General features: G+C 35.6%; 1 protein-coding gene across 2 annotated transcripts in view; it reads right to left on the reverse strand.

Moving 5' to 3' along the window:
• P4HA1 (prolyl 4-hydroxylase subunit alpha 1) overlaps window positions 1-22,944 on the reverse strand; it is a 101,252-nt gene that overhangs the window by 24,440 nt on the left and 53,868 nt on the right. Inside the window, exons 7-9 of one of the 2 annotated variants that reach the window (XM_088841966.1) lie at window positions 21,163-21,359; window positions 18,805-18,981; window positions 8,160-8,230 (exon numbers count right to left, since the gene is read on the reverse strand). In XM_088841966.1, the coding sequence (XP_088698092.1) occupies window positions 8,160-8,230; window positions 18,805-18,981; window positions 21,163-21,359 (445 nt within the window). Of the gene's footprint in view, window positions 1-7,041; window positions 7,113-8,159; window positions 8,231-18,804; window positions 18,982-21,162; window positions 21,360-22,944 lie in introns of both variants that reach the window. The other variant, XM_088841965.1, reaches the window with a different exon arrangement.

Genomic DNA, 22,944 nt, shown 5'->3' on the forward strand with positions numbered 1-22,944 from the left:
ACACCTTAATATACACATATACTTTCTTCTCCCTAAAAATACTTCTGACATATTTCCTAGTTAATACACATAATGCTACCTCATTTTTTAAAATTATTGTGGTAAAAAATATACAACATAAAATTAACCATTTTAACCACTTTTAAGAGTGCAATTCAGGGGTGTTAAATACATTCACAAAGTTGCACAAGCATCACCACTCTCTATTTCCAAACCTTTTTCTCCATCCCACACTGAAATTCTGTATACTCTGAAACAACAACTTGCCATTTCCTTCTCCCAGTCCTGGGTAACCTCTAGCCCACTTTTTGTCTGTATGAATTTGCCTATTCTAGATACCTTCTGTAGGTGGAATCATACCATATTTGTCCTTTTGTGCCTGGCTTATTTCAGTTAGTATAATATCCTCAAAGTTCATCCATGTTACAGCATGTATCAGAATTTCAATCCTTTTAAAGGCTGAATACAGTTCATAATTTGTTTATACCACATTTTATTTATCCATTCATCCACCAATGGATACTTGAGTTGCCTCTACCTGTTGACTATCATGAATAAGGCTGTTATGAACATGGATGTACAAGTAATTGGTTTGAGACCTCTTTTCAATTTGGGGGGATATATACCTAAAGTGGAATTTCTAGATCATATCATAATCCCATGTTCGACTTTGTGAGAAACTGCCAGCCTGTTTTCCACAGCAACTATACCACTTTACATTTCAATTTGTCACTTTTTTTAATTACTGCTTTTTATTTTTAATATTAAAATATCTTTAATTCCAAGATGCCCACAAAGGTCTGTCAATAAAGCATTGGTTAAAAAAGGTTGTTTCTAATTTTTCTCTATTACAAACAATATTGTAACAAATTTCTGTATACCTTTTGCATACTTCTGCAAATATCTCTGTAGGATAATTTCCTAGATGTGGAAATACTACATGAGTTTTACATTTTGATAAATGATATCAAATTGCCCTCCAAAAATATTTGTGACTTATACTTCTATCAACTGTTTATGAGAGCCCATTTCATAAAATCCTCGACAGTATCAACCTTTTTAATCTTTGCCAATCTTAGAGGCAAAAATATTTTAATTGTTTAAATTTTTAAAAAGTTTTAATTTGTACTTCTCACTATATCTTAAACTATCTTAATAGAAAGCTTAAGGCTTAGAAATTAAGCCTCAGATGAGATACAGTCACTGATAACCACAGCTTTAAAAGAAATTGCTATAGTCACTGGAGAGGAAAATAATTTCTATATAGGAGGTGATTTCACTTAATTTGACTTTAACATGAAACCTCTTCAAAATATAGTAAGATTCTCCTAACACATTTAAAACACCTTTAAAACATTTTACACATCCCATTCGTAAAAGCATTACTGCTAATCTGTCTTCAGGAACATTACTGTAGACTTATTGGATAGTTGAAATTAGCTGAATTGTTTTAACACTACTAAAAATGACAAGACAATGATACTGTAATATGTTAACTGTCTGTTCTTTAGGATCTAGAAGTCTTACTCCTACATTAAATAATCAGATATCAATATTCTTCTAGTACTCAGTGCTTTAACTGAGTTAGAATGTAAAATTATAGCATTTACTATAACCTGGGAAAAAAGCATTTGAAGAACATTCTTTATCTTTTGTACAATTATAATTGAAAATGTCAGCTAAGTTATACAGTGTTTTTTCCACAAAACATAGTTTAGCGCTAGGAGAAAAACAGAACTCTTTTTATGTGTCCTCTTTTTCCATTAATAATTAGATAACCCAAAATATATTTCTTTTGGTCTTAATGACATGAACCTGAAAGTTAAGTTGTACATGCAGAGTAACATTAACGTTTTTTTCGTTTCTACTGAGTTTCTGCTGTAAAAAAAGTTTATTATCCTTTTACTATATACTTTAAAAAATATCACTGAAAAGGTTTATTTAAGTAAGAAGAAAGAGTCTCACGTTGCATGACTATATTTCTAATACTAAGGAATACATGCTCAAGTAAACAAACACCACCACTTTGGAGGTTTTTAAGTGAAAGTCAGTCAGTCATGTCCAACTCTTTGCAACCCCAAGGACTGTACAGTTCGTGGAATTCTCCAGTACAGAATACTGGAGTGGGTAGCCTTTCCCTTCTCCAGGGGATCTTCCCAACCCGGGATCAAACCCAGGTCTCCTGCATTGCAGGCAGATTCTTTACCCACTGAACCACAAGAGAAGGTTAAAATTGTTACAAAACTGCCAAAAGAAAACATGATTAATGTAACCTGCATACCACTATGTGATTTTTTTGCAAAGGCAAAATATAATTCAGGGCCCAAAGTGCCAGTTACAGAGGGCAAAACTTTCAGTAACTCTTCCACAAGTGTTTCACAATTAATAAAGAAGGCTAATCATCTAGACTTGGAATTTATCCAGTCCCTTTGGTTCTCAGTGGGACAATTATACAATAACACTGTAGATCTAACTGGATCTATCCAAATATCTCAATCTGAGAACGACTGTTCTAGCCAATAGTAGGGGACGTTGTTGTTACAAGCTATGCCAATTGAAAAAAAAAAAATTTGGTATCACTCAAAGCTATCTACATTGGCCTCTAAACTGTAAAAATATTAATACATTTTTACACTCTATTTGTTCCTTTTTAACATGGGGTAAAATAAATCTTAAGCACAATAAAATATCATATTATAGGAAATCTGTACTTCAAAGTAAAAAATGAAATCACTTCCAAGAAGTGATATTGATTCTACCAGAATTAAAGTTTTTTCTACCACACTCAATAAACTGTTTATTTGCATATATTACTTTAACTGGACTTATGAACTCACATAACTGTCTTCTCAGAGTATACAACTGATTGTGTACATGTGTATGTGTGCTCAGTCACTCAATTGTGTCCAACTCTTTGTGACCCCACGGACTGTAGCTCGCCAGGCTCCTCTGTCCATGAAATTTTCTAGGCAAGAATACTGGAGTGGGTTGCCATTTCCTTCTCCAGGGGATCTTCCCGACCCAGGGATCAAACCTGTGTCTCTTGCATCTCCTGCACTGACAAATGGATTCTTTTATCACTGCACCACCTATAACTGAATGCTGCTGCTGCTCTAAGTCACTTCAGTCGTGTCCGACTCTGTGTGACCCCATAGACGGCAGCCCACCAGGCTCCGCCGTCCCTGGGATTCTCCAGGCAAGAGCACTGGAGTGGGTTGCCATTTCCTTCTCCAATGTGTGAAAGGGAAAAGGGAAAGTGAAGTTGCTCAGTCATGTCTGACTTGTAGCGACCCCATGGACTGCAGCCCACGAGGCTCCTCCGTCCATGGGATTTTCTAGGCAAGAGTACTGAATGATTACCTCTTAAAAACTAAAATTCCATTCCTTTGATTTAGCCAAACTATTAGCTTCTCCAGTAACAAGCTGAGGTGGAGCGATGGTAAAGAATCTGCCTGCCAATGCAGGAAACACAGGTTCAATCCCTGAGTTGGGAAGATCCCCTGGAGAAGGAAATGGCAACCCATTCCAGTATTCTTGCCTGGAAAATTTCATGGAGAGAGAAGCCTGGCGGTTACAGTCCAAGAGGTTGCAAAGAGTCAGACACAGATGAGCACACACACACACAGTAAAATTTTAGGGTGCTTTTTTTTTTAATACTGGAAAGACAAAAAATGATTTGCCAAAAGTTCACAGGTAGTCAATAAAGTAAATATTTTGTTTTTTAAACAGTAATGGATTTCTACACATACTCTGCCCAAAGAAAATTCTATTTGCTAGAACATGGACATATTTTTACTTCCACAGATGATGATGCAATCACTTAGAAATGTCTCAGAATACAGTTATTTGAAATTCCCTTCTGACTCTTTCAAAATACAGATGTTCCCAGAGAAAAGGGGACCTCTTTAACTGACATCAGTACACACAAACTTTTTCTGCTGTTTTGCATTGGAGATGCCTTCTTCAGAGGTATAAAACATGAAGGAAACATAAAACACTCATTTATTTCACTTGTGAAATCTCCAAATTTCAGATTTACAGTTATGGGTAGAAAATGTCTCAACAGATATGAAAATTTCAAAATATCAAAGACTTTTTATTTGCTAAAATATGAAATGTATTGGACATTTCAAGGAGCAAATTCCTTCCTTAACTGTTAAGAACTCTCTCTTACATATTTTATTTTTTTAAAGGGCTGATGAAAATTTTTCCTTTAGAGTAAAAATGAAAACCACTGTGCTAAGGAATTCTTTTTTTACTAGGTTGTTTTGAACACAAACACACACTCACACTGCATATTTTGCCAAGTCTGCGTGAATTTACTGTGGTGTTATTCAGTCTTTCAATGTATCCAATGTTACTGGCTAAATATCTTCTACTGTTAAATATAAAGTATGGCTGTGCCTTTCTCAAAAATCCAGAGCTATGAAATTATAGTATTTTCAAAAACAAGCTCAAAATGTTTAGAAATATTTAGCTCCAAAGAGGGGGGGAAAAAAAGTTTGGATCACCTTTCCAAGAGTAATCTGACTTTTGGTAAGAGTCCAGTGACTCTGTGGGCTGAATATTTTGTCAAAAAGTCCATTGTATATATAGAAAATTTCCCAAAATGACTTTGAAAACACTGTTCATAAAATTTTGTTTTAAATGCTTCCTAAAAACATCCAAATCTGGAGAATTTAGATACTTAAGAACTTTATGACAGTTAAAAAAAAAAGCCTAAAACCATGTAATAATCTCTGATAAAATATATAATGGATTTAGTTATTTTTTAAAAAATAGATGAGTTCATTTTTCAGACATGAAAAGGTTCTATAAATGGAAAAGTAGCTTACTTAAATTCAAATGAGGGTTAATTATTATACAATGCACAGAAGCATTATAATCATGGTTTAACATGTCTATCCAAATTAGTTACTGCAAATCCTTACCTTGTATTAGTGTTAACAAACATCAAAATCACATTGCAGAAATGTGATTAGCGGTAAGGGGATAGCTAGCAGGTACAGGACAGACAGTTAGTATACCAGAATACGTGTGTGGGGATGCTGAAGGTTAATACATAAAGAACATAAAGCTTTGCCTTAAAAAAGTAATTAAGAAAACAAATCAATGCATTCAGTATAGTCTTTATAGTACTTCTGCTACAACTTACAGAGCAATGCTATTTTTTGTTTGACTGCCTCCTAAATTAGTTGTTAAAATCTATGTACTCCTTTACACAATTTTTAGCTGACATATAAAATTTTTCATTCCAAGAGTTTCAAAAATTTTAATTCTGTCATACTGAAAACAGTGGTAATTTCTGAAAAATGATTATTTTTTTATTTATCCAGTGGACTCTAAACACCATGATGATTTTATGCCCATCATCATCCACGTAAGAAAATACATGAATGAAGCATGTTTAAAATGCTTGAAAATTTTACATCAGTCTTCCCTTTTTTTCCTTGAACATGCATTTTCAATCCATTCCTATCTTAAAACAGTGGTTCTTAACAGGGGTAGAAAGGTAGAACTCCCAGGGATGGTGGTGGAAATTTTGCCTACCAAGGGACATGTGACAATGTCTGAAGACATTTTTTATTGTCACAATTGGTGGCAGAAGGGTGCTGGCACTCAGCAGACACTAGAGATGCTGCTAAATATCCTACAAGCCTCAGGTCAGTCAACAAACAATCATCTGATCCAAAATGTCAATAGTGCTGAGCCTGAGAAGCCCTCTCCAAGAGGGATATATTTTTATGACTAAAACTCTCTTATTCATCACATTATACTTCTCCACAACAAAATATTTATGTAAACTGATAAAAATATACATTTCCTATAACATAAAGGCCTAACTGTTCAAAAAAAAAAACAACATGTCTCCTAGAATGGGTTATTACAATGCTTTCGAATTGTGGTGCTGAACAAGATTCTTGAGAGTCCCTTGGACAGCAAGGAAGTCAAATCAGTCAATCCTAAAGGAAATCAACCCTGAATATTCGTTAGAAGTTGAAGCTCCAACACTCTGGCCACCTAACATGAAGAGACAACTCACTGGAAAAGACCCTGATGCTAGGAAAGATTTGAGGCCAAGAAGAAAAGGGGGCGGTAGAGGATGAGACAGTGAGATAGCATCACTGACTCAGTGGATATGAATTTGAGCAAACTCTGGGAGACAGTGAAGAACAGGGAAGCCAGACATGTTGCAGTCCAGGGGGTTCCAGAGAGTTGGACATGACTTAACGACTAAACAGCAGCAATCTAAAGAACATAATTAAACAATCATCATCAAGTATAAAAAATGAAAATATATTGAAATATTCCTAAGGAGATGAAGCTTATTTAGTTTATTTTCAATTAAGTATTATATGTGAATATTACTTGTTGCTACAATGAGACAGAATTCAGCTCAATGACACTTCTATTTTCATGAGAGCTGAGAAACTTTATTTATACAGATAAGTAAATGGAAAAAGAGTTCTGCTGAAATAACGTCATTTATTTTGTGAGCTTCTATTAAGTTACATATACCTACAAGTTACATAGTAACCTTTTATTAAAAATTATTTCAGTGACCTATCAGCCAATAACTTAAGGAGATTCTCTTAAATATTGTTAAAAACAAAGAATTTGAAACCAGCTGACTTACAGAGGACTTTTAGGTAATCTTTCAAGGTGTCATTCTCACTACCTATAGCTACTGAGTCACCCTGAGATTTTTAAGCCCCTGCTTTGCTACATTAATTAAATTAGGCTTTGTTCTATGAAGAGTCTTTGGGAATTTCTGTTACTTTAACATGAGAACACAACTTCACTTACCAGGAAGGGTGTGGGCTATCTCAGCAGGCATTTTAAAACCTAGCAAGTCATTTTGAAAAACCTCTATCAACTTCCCCATAACCATATCCATCATGAAAACTCATGCATTGTTATCAAATACCTATGCCTAATAGCCTAGGTCTTAGAAACCATAAGATGGGTTTTATGAAAACTAGACTCTCTAGAAAGAAAATAGTCCAAATATGACTAAAATTCTTCCCATTACTCCCTTACCTCTTAGATACTCTGTACTGGGCTGTGGTCAATTTTCCAGTCTCAGGGTCATGTACTGTAGCTCGGCTCAGCTACAAAAAAAGAGAAAGGACAAGGGCTTACTCACGTAGCAGGCAATTTGGGGCTTTTGTTTTGTTTTGCCAAGCCACAGGTGATTGGAAGGGTTCAGATTGGTCTGGATGGTAGGCAATGGTTTCAAATCAGCAGAAACATTTAGAAAAGTGGCAATAAGAAAAGCCACTTCCAAATCAAGAAAAAAATTGGTTGACAGATTTTTGTTGCAGATTGTCCTTTCACTTTTTTTTTTTTTAAATCATTTGAAGCTGTATGTAAATGATTTATAGCACTGGGTTTCACAGGTTCTTTCTCAGATCTAGAAGTTTAATGTTCTTCCAATTACTTGACAAAAGAATAATTAATAGTCTCTCTAAATTCATTTTTTAAAACTCTCACCAAGCTATAACTGTTGTTAAACCTCTCTGGTGAAGTAAAAAGCAACTAAACTCATAAGTAATAGCATTTGGAAGACTGAGATCTCAAGCATAACTCTGTTCTTTCCATTGCCAACGTTTAAGTCAGCAAGTTTTTAAAATAAACACTCCAACAGGAGAAACGCAGATTACTCCATAATGACAATGTTATTTTATAAGATGCATGAACAAATGCCAAAACAATCATCATGAAGAATGATGTGAATTCACTGCAGCATATTTACGAATATGAGAGAACTACATAAACAAAGACTACTCCCAGATTAATCCAGGCTGCTGCCTTTTTTTTTTTTTCTCCGTCTTTGGCAAGAAAAAAGAAAAAGGAATAAGAAAACAAGTATTAGGCCAGTTCCTGGACTGGCCTAACCTGATTTGATTCCTAACCTGAAGAGAGATGAAAGGCATATTAACTCCCTGAAAATAATAGACCGATTAAATATTAAAAACAGAACTTCTAGGTAAAGAGAAAGACCTGTGAAACACAAAGCAGTTTTTCCATGCTTAAAAATAGGCGGTGACTTGACTGGAGACTGAAAATGACCTACTACTTCCCTTAAATGAATAATTCCTGTAGGATATACAAAACACTCATTAGAGGGCAAAATATGCAGCATATACATCTCTTACCTTTTGCTAATTCTGTAATGTACCGTCTCCAAGTCTCCTGTTATTGGGTTTGAAATGGTGGCTCGCCTCAGCTGTGAAGCCAACCATCAAAATAGTTGCATTACAAAACAAAAAAAAATGAATCACATTTATCCAATCAGTCAGAAATCTGGGATTTTTACAAAGGAGGCTAAAAGGAGAAAATAACTCCATAGACTTCCAGTCACCTGTGTTGAACCTTGAAAGCCAGTTGACTTTTAAATTTTTTATATTAAAAAAAAATTTTTTTTGCATGAATGGAGGGTACACAAAAAAAAAAACAGACTGGAAATTAAATTTCTTTGAAAGGTTACAGGATGTGAAATGAGGAAAAGAAATATCTAAAATTTGAAGTTAATTTATAGTTACAAGAATGGCCATATGCATTCAATAACTCATTACAAACTTTTTAATTTTTTTCAGTGATGGAAATGTTTGTAAAGCTAATGTTCAAAATCAGTTTGAAGACAAGATGGTGGAGTAGGTGGACGTGGAGTACATCTCTCTCCATGGATAAATCAGGAATACACCTTCAGACACAGAAGTGCATGCAGAACACCAGCTGAGGGTGGACAGGAGTACCTGACCAGATGAAAAGAATATATAGAACCACACAAAACTCAAGATCAAGCCCTGAGCCTATGGAGTGGGAGCACTGACTCCAAGACCCTAGACTACCAGAGAACTAATCATAGGGACTATCAACTAGTGAGAACTCACACAGTGGAAACCACTTGAATACAAGACCTGGAGTCACCCAACCACCAGTAGCACCCTGTGTAGGAGCATCATCTAAACAACAAACAAAACAAAAATACAAACCCAATCATCAGCAGACAGGATTACCACCTCACTCAGCCTTGCCCATCACAGGCAAAACAAACAAAAAAACTCAGCATAAATCTCACCCTATATGAAGCTTACACAAAATACTGAACCAACCTTAGGAGAAGTTAAGTGAAGTGAAGTCGCTCAGTCGTGTCCGACTCTTTGCAACCCCATGGACTGTAGCTGACCAGGTTCCTCCGTTCATGGGATTTTCCAGGCAAGAATACTGGAGTGGGTTGCCATTTCCTTCTCCAGGGGAACTTTCCGACCCAGGGATCGAACACGGGTCTCCCACATTATAGGCAGACACTTTACCATCTGAGCCACGAGGGCAAAAACCAAAAGGAAGAAAGAATTCAACCTTGAAGTTGGGAAAAGGAGATCTCAAACACAATAAGTTAAAAAAAAAAAAAAAGAAAAGGCAGAGAAATACTACACAAATGAAGGAACAAATTAGAAATACAGAAGTTCAAATAAATGAAGAGGAAACAGGCAAACTCCCTGAAAAACAATTCAGAATAATGAGTAAAGATGATCAAAACCCTTGAAAACAAAATGGAGAAAATGCAAGAATCAATTAACAAAGACCTAGAAGAATTAAAGAATAAACATTCAGAGACAAACAACACAATTCCTGAAATTAAAAATACTCTAGAAGGAATCAATAGCAGAATATCTGAAGCAGAAGAATGAATCAGTGAGCTGGAAGATAAAATGGTGGAAATAACTTCTGAAGAGCAGAATAAAGTAAGAAGAACAAAAAGAACTGAGGATAGTCTCAGAGACCTCTGGGACAATATCAAAAGCACCAACATTTGAATTATAGGGGTCCCAGAAAAAGAAGAGAAAATGAAAGGGTATGAGAAAATTTTTGAAGAGATTATAGTTGAAAATTTCCCCAACATGGAAAAGGAAATAGTCAATCAAGTCCAAGAGGCACAAAGAGTCCCATACAGGATAAACCCAAGGAGAAACATGCCAAGACACATACTCATCAGATTAACAAAGACTAAAAACAAAGAAAGAATATTAAAAGCAGCAAGGGAGAAGCAACAAGTATCATACAAAGGAAACCCCATACGCTTAACAGCTGATCTTTCAGCAGGAACTCTGCAGGCCAGAAGGGAATGGCAGGATATATTTTAAGTACTGAAAGGGAAAATTCTACAACCAAGATTACTGTACCCGGCAAGGATCTCATTCAAAACTGATAGAGAAATAAAAAGCTTTTCAGTCAAGCAAAAGTTAAGAGAATTCAGTACCACCAAACCAGCTTTACAACAAATCTTAAACAGACTTAATAATCAAAAAAACAAGAGAAGGAAAAAGATCTACAAAATCAACCTCAAACAATTAAGAAAATGGCAATAGGAACATTCAGTTCAGTTCAGTCGCTCAGTCGTGTCCGACTCTTTGGGACCCCATGAATCACAGCACGCCAGGCCTCCCTGTCCATCACCAACTCCCAGAGTTCACTCAAACTCATGTCCATTGAGTCGGTGATGCCATCCAACCATCTCATTCTTTGTTGTCCCCGTCTCCTCCCACCCCCAATCCCTCCCAGCATCAGACTCTTTTCCAGTGAGTCAACTCGTCGCATGAGGTGGCCAAAGTATTGGAGTTTCAGCTTCAGCATCAGTCCTTCCAATGAACACCCAGGATCGATCTCCTTTAGAATGGACTGGTTGGATCTCCGTGCAGTCCAAGGGACTCTCAAGAGTCTTCTCCAGCACCACAGTTCAAAAGCATCAATTCTTCGGCGATCAGCTTTCTTCACAGTCCAACTCTCACATCCATACATGACCACGGGAAAAACCACAGCCTTGACTAGACGGACCCTGGTTGGCAAAGTAATGTCTCTGCTTTTTAATATGCTGTCTAGGTTGGTCATAACTTTCCTTCCAAGGAGTAAGCATCTTTTAATTTCATGGCTGCAATCAGCATCTGCAGTGATTTTGGAGCCCAAAAAAATAAAGTCTGACACTGTTTCTACTGTTTCCCCTTCTATTTCCCATGAAGTGATGGGACCAGATGCCATGATCTTCGTTTTCTGAATGTTGAGCTTTAAGCCAACCTTTTCACTCTCCTCTTTCACTTTCATCAAGAGGCCTTTGAGTTCCTCTTCACTTTCTGCCATAAGGGTGGTGTCATCTGCATATCTGAGGTTATTGATATTTCTCCCGGCAATCTTGATTCCAGCTTGTGCTTCTTCCAGCCCAGCGTTCCTCATGATGTACTCTGCATATAAGTTAAACAAGCAGGGTGACAATATACAACCTTGACGTACTCCTTTTCCTATTTGGAACCAGTCTATTGTTCCAAGCCCAGTTCTAACTGTTGCTTCCTGACCTGCATACAGGTTTCTCAAGAGGCAGGTCAGGTGGTCTGGGATCCCCATCTCTTTCAGAATGTTCCACAGTTTATTGTGATCCACACAGTCAAAGGCTTTGGCATAGTCAATGAAGCAGAAATAGATGGTTTTCTGGAACTCTCTTGCTTTCTCCATGATCCAGCGGATGTTGGCAATTTGATCTCTGGTGCCTCTGCCTTTGCTTGAACATTTGGAAGTTCACGGTTCACATATTGCTAAAGCCTGGCTTGGAGAATTTTGAGCATGACTTTACTAGCATGTGAGATGAGTGCAATTGTGGGTAGTTTGAGCATTCTTTGGCATTCCCTTTCTTTGGGATTGGAATGAAGACTGACCTTTTCCAGTCCTGTGGCTATTGCTGAGTTTTCCAAATTTGCTGGCATATTGAGTACAGCACTTTCACAGCATAATCTTTCAGGATACATATATATCAATAATTATTTTAAATGTAAATGGATTAAATGCTTCAACCAAAAGACAAAGACTAGCTGAATGGATACAAAAGCAAGACCCATATAAATGCTGTCTACAAGAAACCCACTTCAGACCTAAAGACACATATATACTTAAAGTGAGAGGATGGGAAAATATATTCCATGCAAATAGGAAGCAAAAGGAAGCTGAAGTAGCAATCCATGTATCAGACAAAATAGACCTTAAAATAAAGAATATTACAAGAGATAAGGAAGGACACTACATAATGATCAAGGGATCAGTCAAGAGGAAGACATAACAATTGTAAATATCTACGCACCCAACACAGGAGCACCTCAATACATAAGACAAACAATAACAGACACAAAAGGAGAAATCTACAGTAACACAATAATAGCAGGAGACTTTAACACCCCACTCACACCAATGGACAGGTAATCAAAACAGAAAATTAATAAGGAAAGACAAGTCTTAAATGATATATTAGATGAGATGAATATCATCGATACTTTTGGGACATTCCATCCAAACGCAGAAGAATACACCTTCTTCTCAAGTGCACATGAAACATTCTCCAGGACAGACCACATCTTGGGTCACAAATCAAACCTCAGTAAATTTAAGAAAACTGAAATAGTATCAAGCGTCTTCTCTGACCACAACTCTATGAGACTAGGTATCAATTACAAGAAAAAGAATCTGTAAGAAACACAAACACGTGGAGATTAAACAACATGCTTCTAAATAACCAGCAGGTTACTGAAGAAATCTAAAGGGAAATAAAAAAATTTCTAGAAACAAATGACAATGAAAACATGACAACTCAAAACCTATGAGATGCAGCAAAAGGTAGTTCTAAGAGGGAAGTTTACAGCAATACAGTCCTACCTCAACAAACAAGAAAAACATCAAATAGACAACCTAACTTTACACCTAAAGCGGCTGGAAAAAGAACCAAAAACCCCCAAAATTAGTAGAAGGAAAGAAATCATAAAGATCTGAGCAGAAATAAATGAAAAAGAAATGAACGAAACAATAGTAAAGATTAATAAAACTAAAAGCTGGTTCTTTGAGAAGATAAACAAAATTGACAAAACTTTAGCCAGACTCATCAAGAAAAAAGAAAGAAGAATCAAATCAACAAAATTTGAAACGAAAAAGGAGAGGTTATAACAGACAATATAGAAATACAAAGGATTATAAGAGACTATTATGAACAACTATATGGCAATAAAATGGATAATGTGGAAAAATGGATGGATTCTTAGAAAAGTTCAATCTTCCAAGACTGAACCAAGAAGAAATAGAAATTATGAACAATCCAATTACAAGCACTGAAATTGAAGCTGTGATCAAAAATCTCCCAAAAAACAAAAGCCCAGGATCAGATGGCTTCACAGGAGAATTCAATCAAACATTTAGAGAAGAGCTAATGCCTATCCTTCTAAAACTTTCAAAAAATTGCAGAGGAAGGAGCACCTCCAAATACATTCTACTAGATCACCATCACTCTGATACCAAAACCAGACAAGAACAACACACAAAAAAGAAAACTACAGGCCAATATCACTGATGAACACAGATGCACAAATCCTCAGCAAAATGTTAGCAAACAGAATTCAGCAATACATCCAAAAGTTCATATACCATGATCAAGTTGGGTTTATTTCAGAAATGCAAGGATTCTTCAATATACACAAATCAATCAATGTGATACACCATATTAACAAGTTGAAAGATAATAACCACATGATAATCTCAATAGATGCAGAAAAAGCCTTTGACAAAATTCAGCACCCATTTATGATTAAAACTCCTCAAAAAATGGGCAAGAAGGACCCCACCTCAACATAGTAAAGGCCATATATGATAAGTCTATAGCAAACACTATTCTCAGTGGTAAAAAACTGAAATCACTCCCAAGATAAGGAACAAGACAAGGGTGTCCACTTTCACCACTATTATTCAACAGAGTTCTGGAAGTCCTAGCTACAGCATCAGAGAAGAAAAAGATATAAAAGGCATCCAGATCAGAAGAGGTAAAGCTCTCATTGTTTGCAGATGACATGATACCGTACATAGAAAACGCTAAAGATAGTATAAGAAAATTACTAGACACTAACCAGTGAATTTGTTGGCAAAGTAATGTCTTTGCTTTTTAATATGCTATCTAGGTTGGTCATAATTTTCCTTCCAAGGAGTAAGCATCTTTTAATTTCATGGCTGCAATCACCATCCGCAGTGATTTTGGAGCCCAAAAAAATAAAGTCCGACACTATTTCCCCATCTATTTGCCATGAAGTGATGGGACCAGATGCCATGATCTTAGTTTTCTGAATGTTGAGCTTTAAGCCAACTTTTTCACTCTCCTCTTTCACTTTCATCAAGAGGCTTTTTAGTTCTTCTTCACTTTCTGCTGTAAGGGTGGTGTCATCTGCATATCTGAGGTTATTGATATTTCTCCCGGCAATCTTGATTCCAGCCTGTGCTTCTTCCAGCCCAGCGTTCCTCATGATGTACTCTGCATATAAGTTAAACAAGCAGGGTGACAATATACAACCTTGACGTACTCCTTTTCCTATTTGGAACCAGTCTGTTGTTCCATGTCCAGTTCTAACTGTTGCTTCCTGACCTGCATACAGGTTTCTCAAGAGGCAGGTCAGGTGGTCTGGGATTCCCATCTCTTTCAGAATGTTCCACAGTTTATTGTGATCCACACAGTCAAAGGCTTTGGCATAGTCAGTGAAGCAGAAATAGATGTTTTTCTGGAACTCTCTTGCTTTCTCCATGATCCAGCAGATGTTGGCAATTTGATCTCTGGTGCCTCTGCCTTTTCTAAAACCTGCTTGAACATCTGGAATTTCACGGTTCACATGTTGCTGAAGCCTGGCTTGGAGAATTTTGAGCATGACTTTACTAGTGTGTGAGATGAGTGCAACTGTGCGGTAGTTTGAGCATTCTTTAGCATTGTCTTTCTTTGGCCAACAAAGGTCCGTCTAGTCAAGGCTATGGTTTTTCCAGTGGTCATGTATGGATGCAAGAGTTGGACTGTGAAGAAAGCTGATCACCGAAGAATTGATGCTTTTGAACTGTGGTGCTGGAGAAGACTCTTGAGAGTCCCTTGGACTGCAAGGAGATCCAACCAGTCCATTCTAAAGGAGATCAGTCCTGGGTTTCATTGGAAGGACTGATGCTAAAGCTGAAACTCCAATACTTTGGCCACCTCATGCGACGAGTTGACTCACTGGAAAAGATTCTGATGCTGGGAGGGATTGGGGGCAGGAGGAGAAGGGGACGACAGAGAATGAGATGGCTGGATGGCATCACCGACTCGATGGACATGAGTTTGAGTGAACTCCAGGAGTTGGTGATGGACAGGGAGGCCTGGCGTGCTGTGATTCATGGGGTCGCAAAGAGTTGGACACAACTGAGCGACTGAACTGAACCAGTGAATTTAGCAAAGTTGCAGGACACAAAATCAATACAAAGAAATCACTTAGATTTCTATATACTAACAATGAAAAATCAGAAAGAGAAATTAAGAAATCAATCCCATTCACCATTGCAACAAAAAGAATTAAATATCTAGGAATAAACTTACCTAAGGAGACAAAAGAACTGTACACAGAAAATTTTAAGACACTGATGAAAGAAAGACAACATAAACAGATGGAGAGATATTCCATGTTCCTGGGCAGGAAGAATCAATACTGTGAAAATGACTATACTACCAAATGCAATCTACAAATTCAATGTAATCCCTATCAAATTACCAATGGCATTTTTCACAAAACTAGAACAAAAAATTTCACAATTCATGTGGAAACCTACAAGACCCCTAATAGCCAAAGCAGTATTGAGAACAAAGAATGGAGCTAGAGAATCAACCTTCCTGATTTCAGATTATACTACAAATCTACAGTCATCAAGACAGTAAGGTACTGGCACAAAAAAAGAAATACAGACCAATGGAACAAGATAGAAAGTCCATAAACAAACCCATGCACCTGTGGGTACCTTATTTTTGACAAAGGAGGCAAGAATATATAATGGAACAAAGACTGCATCTTCAATAAATGGTGCTGGGAAAACGGGACAGCTACATGTAAAAGAATGAAATTAGAACACTTTCTAACACCATACACAAAGATAAACTCAAAATGGGTTAAAGACCTTTATGTAAGACCAGAAACTATAAAACTCTTAGAGGAAAACATAGGAAGAACACTCAATGACATAAATCAAAGCAAGATCCTCTATGACCCACCTCCTAGAGGAAAGGAAATAAAAACCTGATTAAATTTAAAAGCTTTTGCACAGCAAAGGAAACTATAAGCAAGGTGAAAAGACAACACTCAGAATAGGAGAAAATAACAGCAAATTAATCCTGATGAAGGATTAATTTCCAAAATATACAAGCAGCTCACACAACTCAATGCCAGAAAAACAAACAACCCAATCAAAAAGTGGGGAAAAGACCTAAACAGACACTTCTCCAAAGATGACAAACAGATGGCTAACAAACACATGAAAAGATGTTCAACATCACTCATTATTAGAGAAATGCAAATCAAAACTATGATGAGATATCACCTCACACCAGTCAGAATGGCCATCATCAAAAATTCTACCAACAATAAATGCTGGAGAGGGTGTGGAGAAAATGGAATGTTCTTTCACTGTTGGTGGGATGTAAATTGATACAGCCACTATGGAAGATGGTATGGAGATTCCTTAAAAAACCAGGAATAAAACCACCCATATGACCCAGCAATCCCAATCCTAGGTGTATACCCTGAGGAAACTAACACTGAAAGAGACACATGTATCCCATTGCTCATTGCAGCACTATTTACAATAGCTGGAACATGGAAGCAACCTAGATGTCCATCGACAGATGAATGGATAAAGAAGTTGTGGTACATACACAATGGAATATTACACAGCCATAAAAAGGAACACATTTGAGTCAGTTCTGATGAGGTGGATGAACTAGAACCTATTATACAGTGTGAAGTGAGTCAGAAAGAGAAAGATAAATATCATATTCTAATGCATATATATGGAATCTAGAAAAATGGTTCTGAAGAATTTATTTACAGGGCAGCAATGGAGAAACAGACAGAGAGAATAGACTTATGAACACAGGGAGAGGGAAGGAGAGGATGAGACGTATGGCAGAAACTTACATGACCATATGTAAAACAGATAGCCAACGGGAATTTGCTGTATGGCTAAGGAAACTCAAACAGGGGCTCTGTATCAATCTAGAGGGGTGGGATGGTGTGGGAGATGGGAGGGAGGTTCAAAAGGGAGGGCATATATGTATACCTATGGCTGATTCATGCTGATGTTTGACAGAAAACAACAAAGTTCTGTAATGCAATTACCCTTCAATAAAAAAATAAAAAGAAAAAAAATCAGTTTCAAGGTCAATATTTTCTTCCTTCAAGATATTTGCTCATATATTTCAAATAAACAGGGAAATAATCTTAGACTGAGCACAAAGACTGATGAAAAGAACTCATAAATGTTATTTAAAAAAAAAAACACAGAAAGAGATGACAGTCAAGATAATGATTTTAAACTTTTTTCTAAAAAGGAAAGATAATTTGGAGGTTAACAAGAATATAAATTATCATTGTCATTGTATTTTTTGATCAAATAATCTAACTGAGGCAACCCTTTTAAGACTAAGGTCTCCAAACTCAGAGATATAAGACAGTCTCCAAGCGGAAATGAATTCCTAATTAATATTCTACCACAATTCTTTTATCTGTTTAAAAGATTTATAAGAGCTCCCTTAGACAACACCCACACATATTAGACAAGTCTTTTCATTTGGGTTGCCATGCCCTTCTCCAGGAGATCTTCTCGGCCCAGGGACTGAACCTGAGTCTCCTGCATTGCAGGCAAATTCTTTACCATCTGAGCCACCAGAGAAGCTCATAATCTTTAGTGAAAAAAAAAAAGTAGTAAAACTTAACAGCAACAAACATTCTGATTTCAAGTTTATTCTGCAGTACAGAAATCCAGACAAGGAACAGCAAAGTATGGTCCATAGGCTGAATTCATCCAGCCACTGGCTTCTAGAAATAAAAGTTTTACCAGAATATAGCCATACTCGTTTATGTATATTCTACGACTTTTTGCATTACAACAGCAGAGGTGAATAGTTATAACAGACTGTATAGCCTGCAAAACCTAAAAAGATTTACTATCTGGACCTACAGAAAAATTTTCCAATTCCTGTATAGTAAGTGAGAAAAAATATTTCCAGTGTTTACTTAACAGCCTCTTTATGAAAATAATCATAGTTTGTATTTTGCTGTCAGTAAGACCAAACAGATTTTAAGAACAAGCTGATGGGGAAAAAGGCAAGAGCATAAAGATATTCTTGCTCACCAAAGATGAATTTCTATGCTAAACACTAAAGCTTATAGGATTGTGTTTATAATAAATTGCCTTTCTTATTAAGATAACTGATGTAGTTTGAAGCCAGAAAACAACGATGTCACTATTTCAGATTAGCAAGATGTTTGTACCCAATGATATCCTCCAAGTAATAATGTACCTAGACAGGAATAAGAATACTTCAAGTATTATTTCAGATAAAACTATAGAAGTTATACATAAAAAGTTGGCCTTTGATTAGTCTCTGAGATTAAAGGGCTCCAAAGTACATTGAAATTTTTTCAGGAAGATGCTGAAACACAAATCTGTTAAGTGTGAATAAAAATATCACCTATGATTTTCATAATTCAGTGCTTAAAACCTAGTTGCAAGGTTACATACAAGGTATGTAATAAGTGTTGATAACAAAAAGAGAAAAACTGGTATAAATAGAGCTTAGTTAATTCCATTAGTTTGCAACAATAATATCTAAAACTATCTATGGGGTTATTGTCATGTCAATTATCATTTTTATAATCTTGCAAAGGAAAAGCTGAAACAAGTAAATTGAGGAGAGGAAAAAAGAAAAAAATTATTTACCCTTGGTTTTGCTAGATCTTTAACAATTTCAATTTCTGCATCAGAAATAATATCATGGAAGCGGATAATACGAGGCTTGTCCCACTCATCCTCCTGTTTGGCTGGAGCCAGAATAAATTTAGGATTCCGGTTTCCATCATGGTAGCGACAGAAGAGTTTTTTCTGTCTCCGAGGAGTCTGAACAAAAAGTTAAAAAAATTATAAATATATTAGAGTAATAATATTTTTAATGCTTGTTCCTATAATCATGCTGGTGTATAGACAGAGTACTTGAGGAATAACATGCAAAAGAAATAGTAATCTGCAGATACTCTGCATCAAACAGGACTTTCAGAATTTTAAAAGTTTTATTAATGATTCTTTTCTGGAAGAGATGGTGAGGTTTCTATTTAACCTTCTCTCATCAAAATAAAGTTCAGGCCTTGTAAATATGAAAAAAATAATAAAATGATTATAGAAATATGAAATGAATGACCAGCCCTGCTCCGAACTTCACAAAGTAACTGGGAAGAACACAGAAAAATTTATTAAAGAAAAAACCTAACCAGGTTTTCCCAACTACCTCCCAATTTTAAAAAATTTAAGTGATTTTTAAGATGAAAATCAGTAGCTCTGAAAAAGAGAAAATTAGTTATTAAACAAAGAAGCCAGGTACTTTTAATAGAACGTATTACAGTCAGCAAAAATCAACAAATGTACTTTTCAATCACCTATGTATCACATTAACTAAATACGGGGTTGGCCAAAAAAGATCTTACCAAAAAAAAAAACACCCCACATGGGTGTTTTGGCCAATCCAATGTAATGCCACTGCTGATTCTTCTCTTGATTAAACAAGTATCTCATATTATGGAGAACTAATAATGATTTACGTTTATTCTTGTTCTTTATTTACCAAGAATCAAATCCAAGGTTTTAAATATATCTTTTATATGACGATAAGACCAATTTAACTATTCTGAGAAAAGTGATACTCCTTTGATTTTGGGCTGAGTTTACATGTGTGTCACATCAACAAACGGGCAAATTAACAGACTTCTGTTATATACCTATAGTTCTATTTTGCTCTCTTATTTAAGAGTTTCTAAGGGCAGTAAAAAATATCTGCTCACTACTGTAAATCTGAACAGTGACTAGATACTTAATAATATTATGGAACTACTAACGATATTGGAAATATTATGATAATGGTGTTGTGGTCATTTAAAAGTCCTTATATTTAAATGATACACACTAAAATATTTAGATGTGAAATTGAAAAAAAATGTTTCATGAGTCTAATTTGTATTTACTCATTAGATCAAAACAAATGTAAACATGTTCTCCGGGAATCCATGAACTTATCAAAAGTGTCAACATAGATAAGATCTACTTATTTGCTGGTAGAGGTTAGGCTGTCAACAGTAAATCACCAAATATCAAGAAGTCATCAATATCAAAACATAAAACCCAGCCTGAGTTTATCAGTAGTAGAGAAAAGTTAAACACTACTCAAATGCTTTCACTTAAAATTACTCCAAAAATTCACTAAATCCTTCTGCATACACCAGCATTCCACTGAACACTAGTACCACATGACACTCCTTTAAAAAGGGTTCTATGACCAAATAACGTTGAGAAACAAAGTATATCATACTCATAATCATCATAAAAAGGATCTGAAAAGCACTAAAGCTGAACAAAAAAACCTATGTTCCCAAAGCTTGAACTGTATTATTTTTGGCCTATTACCTTTTTAGTATTCTGGTAAACTGAGTATAAATATATAATATAGATATACAATAAACAAAGGGATATTTACAGACACATTTTAGTATTTTAAAAAATAAACGTTATAAAGCCAAAATCTATTTAAAGTCTTTATGCATTTTTAATATTTCTTAAATAGACTAAAACATTGCATTAGGCAGTCTTATCAAGGCTGACTAGGAGCAAAACCACAAGATATCACTGTGTAGATAAATCCATCGTTTCACAGGATAAGTTAGAATGGTATATTATTTCTATGTAAGACTGCTGAAATCTCTTTTGCATTAAGATATAAGAAAAAACTGTATCACTTCTCTTAAATAATCTGCTCCTTCACCTTAAAAAGCCTCTTCTAATCTATGAAAAGGGTAAAAATTACCAAAAATGCATGTAATGGTATATGAGTCACAAGTTTTATTTTGAAGCTATTTTACCAGAAGTTGGAACACGTTAAGTGCAACACCAACAACAAAGTGATGTGACATAATGTAATACTTTAGGAATAATTCTGATTTTTACCACAAAAGTTTAAAAGAATTCTGCATCCCTCCAGAACTACGTACAAACACACATGCACATTCACACACACAATTGGCTTTTCCACTTTACCATTTTGATACCCTCCCCACGGCACAGCATTTCGTACTTCTGTCTCTCTGGCAGGTAATCCACAGCAGCACCTTTTTTCTTCAGTGTGGTTTTCTGATCAGATTGGTCATCTGAAGAAGACTTATTGGCATCTTTGTCTTTAGCCATTATATACTCAAAGTATTTTAAGTTACCGTTAGCTCTCTGATGTTCAGGATCTGTTACAAAAGAAAGCAAGTATGTCCATGAGTAAGTTTACAGTTGCTCAAGCATAAGCATAACATACCAGTGGAGGAACATGTAATTACCTTCCAAACCAGGTGGCTTTATGAGAGTGAAAGGAGGCATTAATGAAAATTACTATACCAAAACCACAGGTGTAAATCAGTACTGCCCCAAGCAAGTCAAGCTGTACAGTTGCCCTATATAAAGAGAGTTCTGGAAATGGAATCAGCCATCTATTTCAAAGTAGTAATTATTGCTTTTACTTTGAGAATGTTCCACGTGACAAGTTACTAAGCAGCCAAAGGAACTATGATCAATTTGATGTCAAATGAATTTTAAAGTATTACTGAATAAACTTATTTTAAGCAACAGAAAAGATTTTTCTGAGATTGAAATGTAATGACTATGGGGAAAACAGAGTATACAGTTCAAAGGTAACCTTTACCACAGATAATGTTATAAATGCTGAACACAGTCTACTTCTGAGGGCTGAGTGCATTTCAGTCCCAAAATTCTAAGTGAGACAGAAAAGAGAAACTAAAAATATAATTTTCAAATAAGCCAGAATCCACTAACTGCCTCCGAATTGCTAGTCATAATTTTTAGCTATATTTTAGTAGGGGGAAGGAGGACTTCTCCACCCATCTGGGAGGAAAAAAGTATAAACCACCACACACACACACACACACACAAATGAAAAAGACAGACTAGGACACAGAAAGTTCACTTATGACACTAATTGAAGTGTTTTAAAAAAATCCAGCCTTAGATTTGTGAAATACTTCTTGTCTTTGAGAAACTGTTTATGTTGTGATGTATAAAATATGAGGCTAATTTTGTAAAAGAAATGGAAAAATGGGGGGAGAAGAGGGTATGCTACAAGGAAACAAAAAAATTGGTAGGTATCTCTGGGTGATTGGTTTATGGTGACTCTTCTGTATGTTTTTCTACTTCTAAAATTTTTTCTAAATTGAATAAAGTATTTTTAAGTCAGGAGGAAAAAAAATCACTTAAAATACTGGGGGAAAAGTGTTAATTGAATATCTCAATTTATCAATTTATTCAACTAAGAAATAACCTAATTTCAAATCTTATTTTCAGATGACCAATCCTTTTGAATTGACTCTAACATACACATATTTACCTATTCTTAAAAAGAATTTAAATTTTAAAGCTTCATTATATACCAAAGGCCATATGACTTTTTTTAGCACACAATTCCACCACCACAGATTCTAAGTTAGTAGGTTTGGGGTGAGACCAAGGAATTTTCATTTCTAATAAGCATCCAAGTAATTCTGATCATTGGCCTTTGGATCATACTTAGAGAAACACTACATCCCTGTTAAAAATACTAGTGGTAAAATCTTTGTATCATATTTTCCTAATATTTAAATATGACAATCAAATACATTTTCATTCTATTTATTTCTGTGAAAGAATTTCAATCTCCGATGGAACTGGAAGATATTAAATGGAAAATCTCATGCATGTGCTCTCAGGAACACAAAACTTAAAGACTGAAAGACTTATTTCCCATAAAGGCCTGATTTTCAGAAAACTGGTAATATTGGAATT

This window comes from Moschus berezovskii, chromosome 12 (genome assembly GCF_049115385.1).
Source record: "Moschus berezovskii isolate FMDL1 chromosome 12, NW_MosBer_1.0, whole genome shotgun sequence".
NCBI classification, from domain to species: Eukaryota; Metazoa; Chordata; class Mammalia; order Artiodactyla; family Moschidae; genus Moschus; species Moschus berezovskii.